Consider the following 13,884-nt stretch of genomic DNA (forward strand, 5'->3'; position numbering starts at 1 on the left):
AATATTCGTTATAAGCATACATCCATTATACACTGATACTGGCAAGAAAACATTTTAGATTTACTTCCCTCTAACCAATAATTTGTTATATCCATGGTTATATCGAGGTTAGACTGTACTACGTTACCAATTGCAAATACTAACTTACCAGCCAAACTCAAGCAACAGCAAAAAAGTGAGAAAGCAACAGAATGTGAGAAAAATCACGTTCTAACAACACCCATGTGCATGCTTCAACACCGTGAATCACAACAGCTTGCAAGTTCCATCACTTGTACACAGCGAAGATCAATAGTGTATTTAGCTCAGAGGAGATGAGCAACTATAAGTGCTGGGTAGACTTTTATCTCCAAAATTATTCTTATGGCTCTGTGCTTTCCTGCATAGCAGTGGTGCATTTCGCTCATGGTCAAACTGTACGCCCACATTTCATTACTGCAGTCAAGGGTGTGACGAAAAAATGTCTGGTGAGGGAATAAAATGTACATTTGCCAATTCAAATAAAACATATAATAGCCTTTCAGTGCCAAGTCGATAAGACAGTAAAACCTCGTTAATTCGAACTCAGTTAATTTGAAATCCTAGATAATTCAAAGGTTTTCTTCGGTCTCGTATCTTCCAATGTAAATTTGACCGGATAATTCAAACCGGTGGCCTAGGCCAATCCGGTTAATTCGAAGATTTGGGGTGCTATGCGGCAATTCCCGATCCCCATTTCACCGCAAACTCGATGAAACGATGGCCATTCGGAGCCGGGAGGCAACACCACATAGCAATCGCGATTATTTATAGACGAAGCGCCCGACCCGTAGTACTGCGAGCACAAAAATCAGTCCACGGTATGCCCCACGCACCGCTGCAATGCGCACCTGCAGAGGAGAAGACGTGCTTCACTGCAACGCAGCGGGCATACCAGTTTTTGTCACATGCTCTCGTTCCCCACTCCGCACTCGCAGTCGCAGCAGTCGCAGCGTCACCGCGTGTTCTATGCCACTGCCACTGGCCATTCTCTCTCCACGCCTGCGGCGATGTGTGTGTGTGCAACGCCGGCCTACGCCGTTTCTTTGTGTGCGGTGGCGTGGTGTTCTTTTTTCTTTTTCTGAACTGCGCAGAGGTGCCAGTGAGCGAAGATGCCAAAGTATAAGACTTTAATGCTGCAGCAAAAATTCTGCTTGATCCAAGAAGTGGGTAAGGACACGTATTCCAAGACCAAGTTGGCTGAAAGCCACAGTGTGCCCCTCTCAGCGTTGTCCACAATATCGAAGAACAAATCGAAGGTACTGAAGGCCTACAGCAAGACATATTCTTCGAAGCGGTTGTGAGTACGCGCTCCCACGTACCAAGATGTGAAATCAGCTTTACTTCGCTGGCTGCAGAAAGCAAACGCAGCCCACCTTCCCGTCAGTGGAACGATACTGCGGGAGAAGGCCAACGACTTGGCTCTACAACTTGGGCACGAAGAGTTCAAGTGTAGCAATGGATGGTTCAGCCGTGTTAAAGCGCGAAATAATTTGACTTTCGTCAGCCGCGCAAACGAGAGCGTCGTCAATGGCTGGAAGAAACACACGTTGGCTCCGTTGCTTAGCGAGTACGGCACAGACGGTGTGCACAACTTTGACGAGGCAGCCCTTTTTACAACATGCTGGCCACAAAAACGTTCGCAGCGAAGGACACCGCAATCAAGCGTCGAAAGCAGGGCAAGGAAAGAATTACCGTTTTGTTCGGCACGAACATGTGCGGTAAACACAAGCTGCCGCCACTTGTAATCGGAAAGAGTTGAAAGCCTCGCTGCTTTAAAAGTACACGACTGCCACCAAGGGATGAGCTTACCTACCGGCACAACAAGAAAGCCTGGCTGACAGGCGCAATATTTAAAGATTACGTTCGGCAGCTTGACCGCAAGTTCGCAGCCACAGGCAGTAATGTACTCTTCGTTGTTGATAATTGCCTGGCACATGGTGACATCCCACACCTGAAAGCTATCAGGATGGTATTTCTTCCTCCGAATACCTCGTTGATCTCGCAGCCAATGGACCAAGGCGTCATTCACCACACGAGGAAGATTTACCGCCACCACCTGCTCAAGCGCATGCTCCTTTGCTACGACAACGGCAAGGAGTACTCCATCGACCTCCTCGGGGCCATATGTCTTATTGTGTATGCATGGAAGCAAGTCACTTTGATCATGCGGTGTTTTGAACATGCTGGCTTCTCGAAGGAAAGCACTGTCGATGCTGATGCTGACTATTCATGTGCACTTGATGAAGAAGGAGCCGAGTAGTGCGACCACATCGATGCACTCTGCACAGAGGATAGCGAATCCGGTGCAGTTGGCTCCGCCGAGTATCTGAACTTTGAAAACGATCAACAAATGTGCTACTCAGACTTGGAGAGTGAAGCTACCGCTGATGCGACCATGCACAATCACAGTGACGACGACGATGCTAACGAGCCCTCCTGAGCACCCACTCTCGGGGAAGTTATCGGATCGCTGAACGCTATCCGCAGTTTTGTTGAGTGCCACGGTGGAAATTCTCAAATGCTGCACGTAGTTGGCCAACTAGAAAACATAACCCTTGGAGCCTCGAACTACAGGACGCAGCAAACCAACACCTCTGATTACTTTAAGTAATCCAAAGATCGACAAATAATGGTAGCGCATTCCTGCAGCAAAATTTTTTGCCTTGCATTTTCTTGTGTGTGTGGTTAATTCGAAAACCCATTTAATTAAAAGATCCTTTGCGGTCCCGATGACTTCGAATTAACGAGGTTTTACTGTATATGTTTTATTTGAATTGACAAGTGTACATTTTCTTCTACAACACTCTGTTACTGTACTTTGCTCCATACATGGAAGGCAATGCTATCAAGGCTAAAGAAACTTCTTGCACTGCTTCGCATCTGTGACCCCAAAACAGTGCATCACATGTGAGAGACAGATACACACTATGTAACTCAATGTAACCTTATGTTTAATAATTTTACATTGTAAAATTACCATTAGTGTAAGACATTAGTGGAAGGCATCACATATATGAATAAGCAGAACACACGTCCTTGCGATCAGTGGCCACAGTGCTTCACTAGTGCTCGTGAACAAACCGCAGTACCGTATTTACCCAAACCTAACGTGCACCTTTTTTTCCAAGGAAATAGGTCCAAAAATTGCCTGCACAATACCAGCGGAGAGGAAACTAAAGCTGCATTCGCGGCACTGGCAACAGCCTGCCATCAGGGCTTTCAGGTGCAGCATCATCGGCATCGCAAAATAGTGACGGAGGATGATTTTGTGAAGTTTACTGTAGGTTAATTTTGTGCTTATTCAGAGCAGTATTCTTGGCCACTAACTTTCGGACATACGATAACTTTTGCGAGATTTCGAGCAACTCGGCACCGGAAGCATCGGCGTAATCAGATACCAGTGTTTCTGCCGCTGTGTTAAGCTTGCTATCTGTACACAGTGCCAGGAATGTTGTTGGACACATATTTTAACAAGCCCAATGTAGAATCTCGTGAAAGTGATAGCAATATCTCTAAATGCGATTGCTCAAGAATACCGCTCCTGTGTGTTCGGTATCTGTGGCCGAAGAAGCACAAATAGTGACAAGAATGTGGCACTTTCATTATGTAAGCTAACTAACAAAAATCTCTTCTGTGAAAATAAATTGTGCATGTCTAATTTTTTTTCTGATCACGAAGGGCATGCTATAGTTTTCTTTTATGAATCGGCAGCATGTTACATCTAAGTCCACATTTATTTCTTACTATAAGCCCACAAAAATTGGGTGCTCATTAGATTCTGAGGCACGTTAGAATTCGGTAAATATGATATGTCACATAACTTGAAATTCACACATGTAGAATGAGATTTGATGGAAACTTATGTTGCAAGCACTTGTAAAATATGAAGCATTTATTCGGTACAATGTGTCTCACATCAAAAACTGCAGTGCAAAACGCTTGCAGGCAGACTGCTATTATGCCAGTGCCTGCACAGCTTCTGCAGCGCTGCCTGCTAAGCGTGAAACAAACTGTAGAGGCTGCCAATACAGAAGGCCACTGATGCACAATGCTAACCTCACACTGCCGTCCATTTTTCTCGAGAGCATTTTTAGGTAAACCATAACACTGGACTCAGTCACTGAGACTGAGCGAGAATTCCCAATGTTGCATTCGTAACAGCAACATATAGCTATAGAAAGTAAACAATAAACAACGCACAAGTGGTTGTGACTAGATGTGCAACCAAGGTACACGACATGCCCAATCGGCTGTTCTTAAAGTGAGAATCATACAGGGATGGCCACCCCACCATAACACAACACATGACTGAAACAAGTAACTTAGCGCAATAAAAACCGCAGACACGAGAAAGGTCGCCAAAGAAAAGAGCAACAAGTTACTTGTTTCAGTTACAGAAAACCAACTAGCCCAACAATCAACTATTCTAGAACACAACACAGTTCACTCATTTTCACTGACAGCCATTTGGCCTCTGTTCTTGAGGACACGCATGATAATGCAAAAAGGCAAACGCATGAAGCAATCACTCCCAGCAATTCACCACAGTGAAAAGAAACAGTAAGGAAGAGGCAAAAGTAGGCTGCGAATTCACTGCAACCAACGTGGAATTCTCAAGGGGCTTTAAAAGCCAGGCATCATGATCAGCAGACTTTCGCAAGCTCTAGGCCAGACCACACGCAGGCACACGCAAGCTCCTGTCTATGCGCCTCGTGCCTGCCGTGCCTCACGAGAGATGGCAGTTTGCAGTTATACAAATACACGCGCTCACACATAGGCATTGCTTCGTACCGAGTCATCGACAGTGCTTCAAAATACTTAAAATGTTTATAAACGTAAGTGCTTTATTTTTAGAGTCGTTAAGTAAGCAAAAAAGCAAAGAAAAAGCACTTTTTTGCATGACACAAATCAGCCTCACTGAGAATTGATTGTACCATGCCGCAACTGCATAACCAGGCGGGTAACGACGTGAGGCAGCCGGAGTGCACCCCGCGCACCAATATTTGTCTCGAACAGGTCTCCACGCTTGTGTCACGTTTAGACATGCACGAGCTGTCCTGCCTCGTCTGCGCATGCACAGGCGCACAGACCCCACGCGTGTTGCCAAGAGTACATGTGGTTTGGCCTTTAGAAAAAACTGAAGCGCTTCAAGTGGATCATGCACTTCGTAGGCAGTTTGTACGTGTTCAAGAAGACTCAAAAGGAGTTAAACACCCAGACAGCCGGCCAAGAACAATCCAGACACAGCCATTATGATGTACCCAATGAGCCCCACACTTTCAGCTCTCATTTTTCAATTGCAGAACTTCTAGTATCCCCATTCAGAGAAATGGCTGGCAGGCAGAAGCAGTGCGGGCTTCTGAGAGCGGTGGCTTCGCATGTGGCGGGTGTTGTTTCCGAGCGGGCTGTCTTTTACCTGACTGCCCTGCATCGGCTTTCATTTGTGTGTGCATCTAGCCTCCCTGAACGTGTGAGTGCTGACTGGCCGCCTTGTACTTTGAATGGCCAGGTATAACACACAGAAAGTACGCTGAACGACATGATTTTGTAGCGCAAAAAGTACCGGAAAGGAGACATTAACTGTTGTTAAAGTTTTCAGCATTTTCACGCTATGAAATCGTGTTGCTCTGCAAGCACAAACTTGCCCAAGAAATAGTTATTTGTGCAGAAACTACACCAGTGGTGATGTGAATGGCTTGCAACATTTACAACTGTACCACTACTAAAGCCCAGTGGGGTGATATGGACAAATGAGTTCCTTGAAACACTATAACTGCAGTGTGAGCATAGCATAAGTGAGTTTTTATTTACCACGTTGGATAACTGTTGCTGACCCCTTCCAGAGAGAATATTAGTATACATTGCTAGCATAGGGCCTCGAGCATCAGAGTGATAAGTGCCATAGCGTGACATACAATGGCCAATTGTGCTGTGGCATCTAGGCTGCATTTCAGGTTATTCTCCGCAAATGCACGAGGGGTGAAGCACAAATATAATTACCTTTCCTGAAAACAGTAGGCCTACTTTGAGACAGTAAAGTCTGAATAAAAATTCAGAAACAAAGCAAGGAATAAGCAATGCAAACATAACACAATTTGGTGACCCTATATACAGGCTTGTGACATCCAATCATAAAATATTGCGAGACTAAGAAACAATCAATGGAACAACAACCCAACTTGGAGTTGATGTGCTTAGTGTAGTGATGCAGGTGACCTTGTGCATGTTCATGAAATTTAGTTCAATAAATTTTAAAGCGTCTATACAGCAGGAAAAAAATGAAAATGAAATCGTTTTGCTACCTCTCAAATTGTTGTCTCAGCTTCAGTGGTCAACAAGTTACACTTGTGGAATGAATTTCGAAGTCAGCTGTGCAATCTAAAACAATATAAGAAGATGACCACAAAACAATGTAATCATACCATGCTTTTTTCAGAATAATGGTTGCATCCACGTGACGAAAGTTGAAACTACAAGAAATAGTATGATTGTACGAGGAATCCCAGTTAACATGGATAATGTTAATAAATAACGATAACCAACTGTATGTTGTTAGAAACTCCCTAAAGAAAGCTTCAGTACGATACACAGTCGAAGCCACTTATAACAATATTCAAGTGCCACGAAAATTCTGTTGTTATAACTGATAATTGTTATATCCGGGTTGCAATAAACAATCAATATAGGGGGATGGCAGAGCTGATTTGAGAAAACTATAATGGTGTGGAGGCCAATGCCCCTCCCCACCACATTCCTCCATCCGGCTGCTGATTGTGTTCTCCCGTTTAACTGCATCCTGGGCATTCTGATCACGTGTAACAAGGCGTGGCTGTCGGCATTAAAGAATGGCACTGCTATAACAAGTGCAAAGAGGTGTCACGGGCGGGAAGCAATATACGAGCAAGCGATCGCTCTGGTGGCCCCTAAAAGGGCCTTTTAATTAAAAATTGCGAGAAGACTGCTGCAGCAGCCTGTCAGCTTGAGAAAGCTAGAAGAAACGCTGAACAGAGATCGCCAGAGGCATCTCGCCACATACTTCTCACTTGATAGCATGAGAAAAGCCTTGTCCGCCAGCCACGCATGCTTTACGCGAAGCTTGCCGACATCCTTCTCCAAGGCATTCAAGTGTTCCACGTTGTGCAGCGGAAGGTTCCTTGCGAAAACGAAGCTCTGGAGGGACTGAATCATCTACTGGGCCTCCTAGGAGGACAACGTTGAGGCAGCCTGCCTTTCTGCGTCAGCGCTGCCGTCATCATCATCGCTATCTGATGCAAGCATGTTCGCGACGATTGCCTCATCGGTTAGAAGCATTTAGTTTCCAAATGTATAGCCATGTGCTTTCTTTTCACCGGCAATGTCGGGCATTGCTGATGATCAGCGGGCGGATCAGCCATCTTCCGTTTCGACGCTGAGTCAAGCGAGGCTGAGAAACCACGTGACCAGGAATGATTTCGACGCAACCAACAAAAACGAACGTGCACGATTAAGCTGTCTGCAGAACTGCGCCGAATGAGGAGCCAATGAGCAACACATGAGCAATTTGCAAGCAGCGCAGTTGGGGCGGTCCATTCATGTATGGAGGGGTGGAAGGGCGACAGTAGAGAGGCGCGCGGAGATGGCTGGAAAATGAGCGTGTGGTGGCTGTTGAAGCAGCGGCCCATCGTGGAGTAGCTCGAATGTCTCGTTTTCTTTTTTCTTGTCAAGGATTTCGCATTTCACTACCTTTCTTCACGGACACCTAGCAGCCAGACTTCATCGTTATAACCGATAATGTAGCATCGGTGCATTGTAGTAAGTGGGTTATTTCACCATGGAAAACATACAAAAGTTGACATTGCAGCAGCTTCTCATTGTTATAAGCTATATATATTGCTAAAACCAGTGTCGTTATAAGTGGGTTCGACTGTACTGCATTTTGATTAAAGGAGTAACTACACAGATCATTTAGGAAAATTATTCACTTCATGACCACAATTGTTAATGCCAGGTTTGTAGGACGCATATGAAAGAGCACCCCTTTCAGTTTGCAACATGCTACCATTTTGTGTAGTTCTTCTTTCCTTGCTTAAAATAACGCCTATAATATCATGACGAAGCCACAGGGACCTGCCACTTCTTCGTGCACTAAAAAGAGGCTACACAACCAGTAATGCATTGAAAACAACTTAAATGTACTGCACAAGCTCTCCACTAACAATGTGGCCATAAAGTTAATAATGAAGAAGCTTCTTAATTAATCTGCACTAATCTCGCTATTGATAAAAAAAAAATATTAGTAACTTTTTCTGGAGGTTGCAAAAAAAAAAAAAAACAATTGGCTTCGTCAACAAAGAGGGCTTTTTTTTCTCTTTTAAACATGGTCCATGATAGCTGGGCTACGCTATATATAATATTCTACCGATTCAAAAAAACATTTCCAATAATTTTCTTTATTATTTTTTGCTTCAGGCTAATCTTTTACACGCAACATAATTGCAGTCGTGAGGTCAGGTAAGCCAAAGACTTGGCTTAGCTGGCTCACGTAAACCAAGCCACGAATGTGATGTACGAAATAACAGTCACACAATGAATGCCATTGCTGAGCATGCACAAAAACATTGACTGAGACAATGCCACTGTTGTCGTCAAGGAAAAGAACATGTCATACCGACGGCTGCTAGAATCGCTAATCATTCAGTGGACGCCGGCTACAATGAACTGGACAGCAAGGACTATACCTGCCATTTACGCACGCTCATTACGTCACGTGCTGGCTACGCAAGTTATGACAATTTCTTGTCCAACTCACTGAAAAAAGAACAGGTACGCAGTTACGAAACGTTGGATATTGCATCAGACTTGATCAGTGACCGTGATTCTCCTTGAACCTATCACACTGGTCGACTATAGATGCTCTAACAGATGCAGTTTACAGAGCTGCAACACTCGAGCCTCGTTACAACTAAACAGGGTATAACGAAATGACAGTTACAACGAAGTACACTTGAACCTCACAATAACGAAATCAGCGGCGAATGCAAAAAAATTGGCTTTCGTGACAATTTCGTTGTTGCGAAAAGAAACAGCTCAGGTAGGTAATGCATCACAGAACAAAACTTTACTGCCATAATTCCGTTAGCCTACTTTGCAGGCTTTCCTCGAGAAAATAGAACTGTATTGCCGACAGTACAAAGTGCGCCGCACGCATCAACCAGCAGTGGCAGCACTGCCGTAGCGGAGTATTCTCGGTCAACTGCTTTCGAAGATGCAATCACTTTTGCGAGATTTTGCGTAACTTAGCACAAGACGCAGAGCAACAGCGCGTGCAGCAGCATTTCTCCAGCGCAAGCTGTTACGCGTAGGCACAAACGCGTCTGGTGCCAAGCGCGAAAGTGATCGTATCTCCTATACCCGAAGGCAAATTATCGAGATAAGGGCCTTTTCACGCAAATCTACGGCAGGCGCCGAATCCACACGCGATGCCTGTCAGGTGGCACCAAAACCAGCGTCCTTGAAGCAAGGGACGCATATTCCCGGACGATCGCTTAATCATGGCCCGATGCGTGACACTCCATATGCTGCAACCACGACCTCAAGCACCATAAACAATTCCATGTTGGTGGGACGTGGATTTCTTTGTTTTTGCTGCATTTTTCTCACCGAGGCGCATATTACGCAGTGCACTGCCGCGATCAGCGATTGTTCATTGAAACTCACATTCAGTTTGCATTCAGTTTCACCTCGCGCGATTGGCCTAGGCCTCGCTGAATCGTCAGCTACGGGGAACGCAAACTGAATGCGTGTTTCGAACAACGATCTACGAGACCTCACCTATAGTAACGTGCAAAAACTGTCGTCACACGTTGGCGGCAACACACGTGCTGCTTCAAACGGGCGATCAACAAACAAGATGGAGGCCATGATGTGTTTCCAGCGCACCGACCGCTTCCGGCGCTTGGTTGTTTTTGTGAACAAGATGGCGGCAGCCACATACGTGTAACGTAGTGGTATTTTACGCAATTTCAGAGCAAAACAATTGCATTTGGGCATATTTTGGAGCCTGCTAGCCTTAAGCAAGTAGGTAATATGCGGAGTTACATTCCAGCAAATTTCACTGATGCGGGATTGCAGTACAGCGACATTTCGTTGCTGAGAGGTACGAAATGCATTGAATCCTGTGGCCATTTGCTGGGGATACGAAAATGTTTCGCTGTCGCGAGAATCTCGTTGCAGGATTTCGTTATCGCGGGTTTCGACTGTAAATGAAATTCCCTTTCGAGTCCCCATAGAGATTCATGCATTTAAAACCCTGTTTTAATGCAGTAAAATTGTCCTGCGAATGAATATATAATGAATTAGATTCGAAATAAGTTACTGACAAATTGCGCACAAAATATGTTACTTTCCGTGGAGTTCGGCACCCTTTATGCAGGCCAGTTCAAAAATCCCAGGTCGAATACGACATCGAGCAACACCGGTGTTTTCCCTGCAAGCGGCCGCTCTCTTTCTCTCTTAATGCACAGCCAAGTGCCGGTCAGCCGCACCAGCCTGCATAACCAGCATGGTTATGCGTGCCCAGATTTTGTGACGTCCCAGGTTTTACGATGGATTAGTGCAGTCCCAGCAAACTCCCCATAGGGAAAACGCATTAAACGCCTCTATTATACCACACAAGATATCGCAATGGCAGATGCGCAAGAAGCGCCACAAATCTCTGGCAGCTCCCTTGCGGCACCATCCCCCTCCACATGCTGAAGGTCCCTTGCATTTACTTCCCTCTCACTGTTTGTTTTCCTTCCTCCTTGTTGAGTCGCACAAGCGCCGGCCACCTTTGCTGCCGTCTTCTTTCTATCTCTCGGCGTTTAAAGCAAGCAACTTTCGTTCTCTTTTTCCCTCGTGGCTGGCGGCGATCGATGGTGGTCGTAGGCTGATGGTCGCTGGTTGGACTTGCAGCAAGGGAAGGCGTTGAGAAAAAGGGCTCGTGTTCTCGGGTAACCGAGGTGCAGGGAGGGGCGGGGGCAGGACGTTCGGGCTATTTGCTTACACCAACCAATCATCGTTGTTGCTTCCTGTACAATTTTTCTGTTAAAATTTACTTTTCTGCCAGTTTTGGTTTTAGAGTCCTGCAGAGTGTTAGCCTATAGCTTAAACTGAAGCTCCTCACAACTCTTGTCACATGAAATTGTGTCTTATAGACATAATTTTATACTGCCAATATACAACAATTCTATCAGTTGATGTCGCTGCCACACTGAGCAGGTCCGTATAATCAATGGGTCCAAAAGGTTCGGCCATAAAAAAAAAATTACATTCACCCTAAACCATTTGCAAATGAAAAAAGATCACAAAATATTTGTGACAGTACAACGATCGTAAACAAGCCCTAGAATAAGGCAGGACAATAAAATCACTAAAGTTGTCAGGTAGCGACTGGGAGAGCGATGATGTCGAAAGGGAGTCACCTGCGAATAGGTGACCGCAGTACCGCTGGCGGTGCTGTAGTAGGCAGCATTGCCAGGGGTGTACATCGCCCCTGCATCTGTGACGCTGTACACAGGATAACCCGTCCTGCAAACAACAAACAGAGCATACGGGTCACCTACCAGGTCTCACCACTCATCACGGGGACACAGGCAAGAAACAGATAATCACTGTCATCATCATTTTTATTTTCAGCAGACTGTCAACATAAAGCCTGCTGAAGGGGCAGATGCTAAAGGCTGAAAACATCTTTCGAAGGTGTCGGACCCTTTACATTGGCAAGCGACAATAAGATACAAACAAACCACCGAAACAACAAACAAACAAACAAAAATAGGCCATTTTGTTTCCGCAAGAATTTCGTTGTTGCGAAATGAGACCACACAGATCGGTAATGCGTTACAGAACGAAACTTTACTGTCAAAATTCCGTTAGCCTACTTTGGCAAGCTTTGCTCGAGCGTGTAGAACCGCACTGCCAGCAGCACAAAGTGCGCCGCATGCGCCGATCAGCAGTGGCAGCACTGCCGTGGGGGAGTATGCTCGGTCAACTGCTTTCAGAGATGTGAGCGCTTTTGCGAGATTTTGCCTAACTCGGCACCGGATGCAGAGCAACACCACTCCATGCATGCAGCAGCATTTCTCCAGCACGCACTGTTGCCCATAGATGCCGACGCATCCGGTGCCAAGCACAAAAGTGATCGTATCTCGTATACCCGAAGGCAATCAATCCAGATTACAGCCCCTTCGTGCAAATCTACGTCCGGCGCAGAATCCACACGTGATGTCTGTCGGGTGGCACGGAAACCAGCATTCTTGAAGCAAGGAACACGTATTCCTGGACGATCGCTCAATCGCGGCACAATGCATGGCACCCCACGCTGCAACCGCCATAAACCTCAAGCTCAATCTCAAGTTCAAATCTCAAGTGCCATAAACAATTCTACATCGGTGAGACGGGGATTTCCTTGTTTTTGCTGCATTTTTTTCACCGAAGCGCACATTACGCACTGCACTAGGTGTGCAAAAACCGTCGTCCCATGTCGGTAGCAACTCACAGATTTTTCAAAGTGAATTGTTTTCTGAATTCAAATTTGCTTTTTTCGGTGACGTGATAATTCTGAAAATTCTTCGGACCCTTTCCCTGTAAGAAAAATCTATCAGCGACTGTATTTATTAGCATAAAAGGTCAAATTTCAATACAATTAAACTTTGATATACCGAAGTAAAGTGCCAATTTTACCAACTTTGTTATAATGAGGCTTAACTGTAATAAGTGATGCACATCTGCACAAATTCGTCTTGCAGCGTGAATCAATAAACATCGCTCAAAGCTTGCAAACTAGTTCCAATCCAGCAAGAGAAGTAGTGTGCAGCTATGTCCAGTGCTGGTGCTACTTGAGTTGCACTAGGCGGAGGGGTGGGAGGGGGCATCTTATCGCTGGCATCAGAATCCTAGCTGCTGAATGGCAGGAGGGTCCTCAGATGCAGCTGGTTGAGGGCACGTAGTCTGAATGATCTCCGCATCAATTATGACGCCGCAGGTCTCTACACCACTGTCCACCTACATTGCTGTCCTCAGCAGACACCCACATGAGGCTGATGTAACGCACAGCTTCTGCGACTGTCGGGCATGAATCACCCTTGCTGTCACTTTCAGTGTCGTCCTCATCACTGTCGTTAGGCGACACTTCGGCAATAACAGAGGCAACGATGGCAAAAAGTCTAACCGCGGAAAGTCGAACCTCGTAGCCGACATATTTTCATGGTCGCAGAAGCATTGCCGACCAATTTCTCCTTCGCATTCCAAATGCCACACACAGTAGTCAACGGTAGATCCCTCTCGCGTGCCAGCACCAACTTCTTCGTGCCACGTTCGACAGCGCGAACCATGTCACATTTTTCTTCTATGCTGAGCACCCAATGTTCTTTATCTGAGCTTCGGCATGACATGAGTCCTTGCTTGCATGACGCCCCAACGCTCACTGGCACGGCGCCGAAGTGATGTTGACTTTGATGTGGCCTTAAGGCACAAACACACAGGGCACTTGGAGGCCATTGTTCCGATCTACAAGGCTTGTTGTTCTGCCGGGTATGCGTATACTTTTGTTTCAACCGGCTGAAGTTCGTGTCACATCGATGTAATTCTGGCGCGTACACTTACATTGGAGTCCTCGTCACCCTCAGTGACCAAATTCCTAGCGACATGACATAGTGCTCTCGCGTACTTTGCGCATGTGTAGGGTTGTACTAAATGCTCCGTGTCGCATTTCATTCCGTGAGCACTGTACATCCATAGCGTAATCGAACTGCGTAGGGGTGCACACTCAATCAAACTGTGTGGTTGTGCGCCCGTCAAAAAAGCACAACGTGCAACAGACCCGCTAATCTTCATCTTATCGCC

General features: G+C 45.8%; 1 protein-coding gene across 2 annotated transcripts in view; it reads right to left on the reverse strand.

Annotated features, from left to right (window-relative positions):
- The window catches only part of LOC126517908 (DNA-binding protein RFX2-like), a 144,563-nt gene that overhangs the window by 97,895 nt on the left and 32,784 nt on the right, over nucleotides 1-13,884 (reverse strand). For both annotated transcript variants that reach the window (XM_050167737.2, XM_050167732.2), the window contains exon 5: nucleotides 11,463-11,568. In XM_050167737.2, the coding sequence (XP_050023694.1) occupies nucleotides 11,463-11,568 (106 nt within the window). The remainder of the gene's footprint in view (nucleotides 1-11,462; nucleotides 11,569-13,884) is intronic.

This window comes from Dermacentor andersoni, chromosome 11 (genome assembly GCF_023375885.2).
Source record: "Dermacentor andersoni chromosome 11, qqDerAnde1_hic_scaffold, whole genome shotgun sequence".
Taxonomy (NCBI): Eukaryota; Metazoa; Arthropoda; class Arachnida; order Ixodida; family Ixodidae; genus Dermacentor; species Dermacentor andersoni.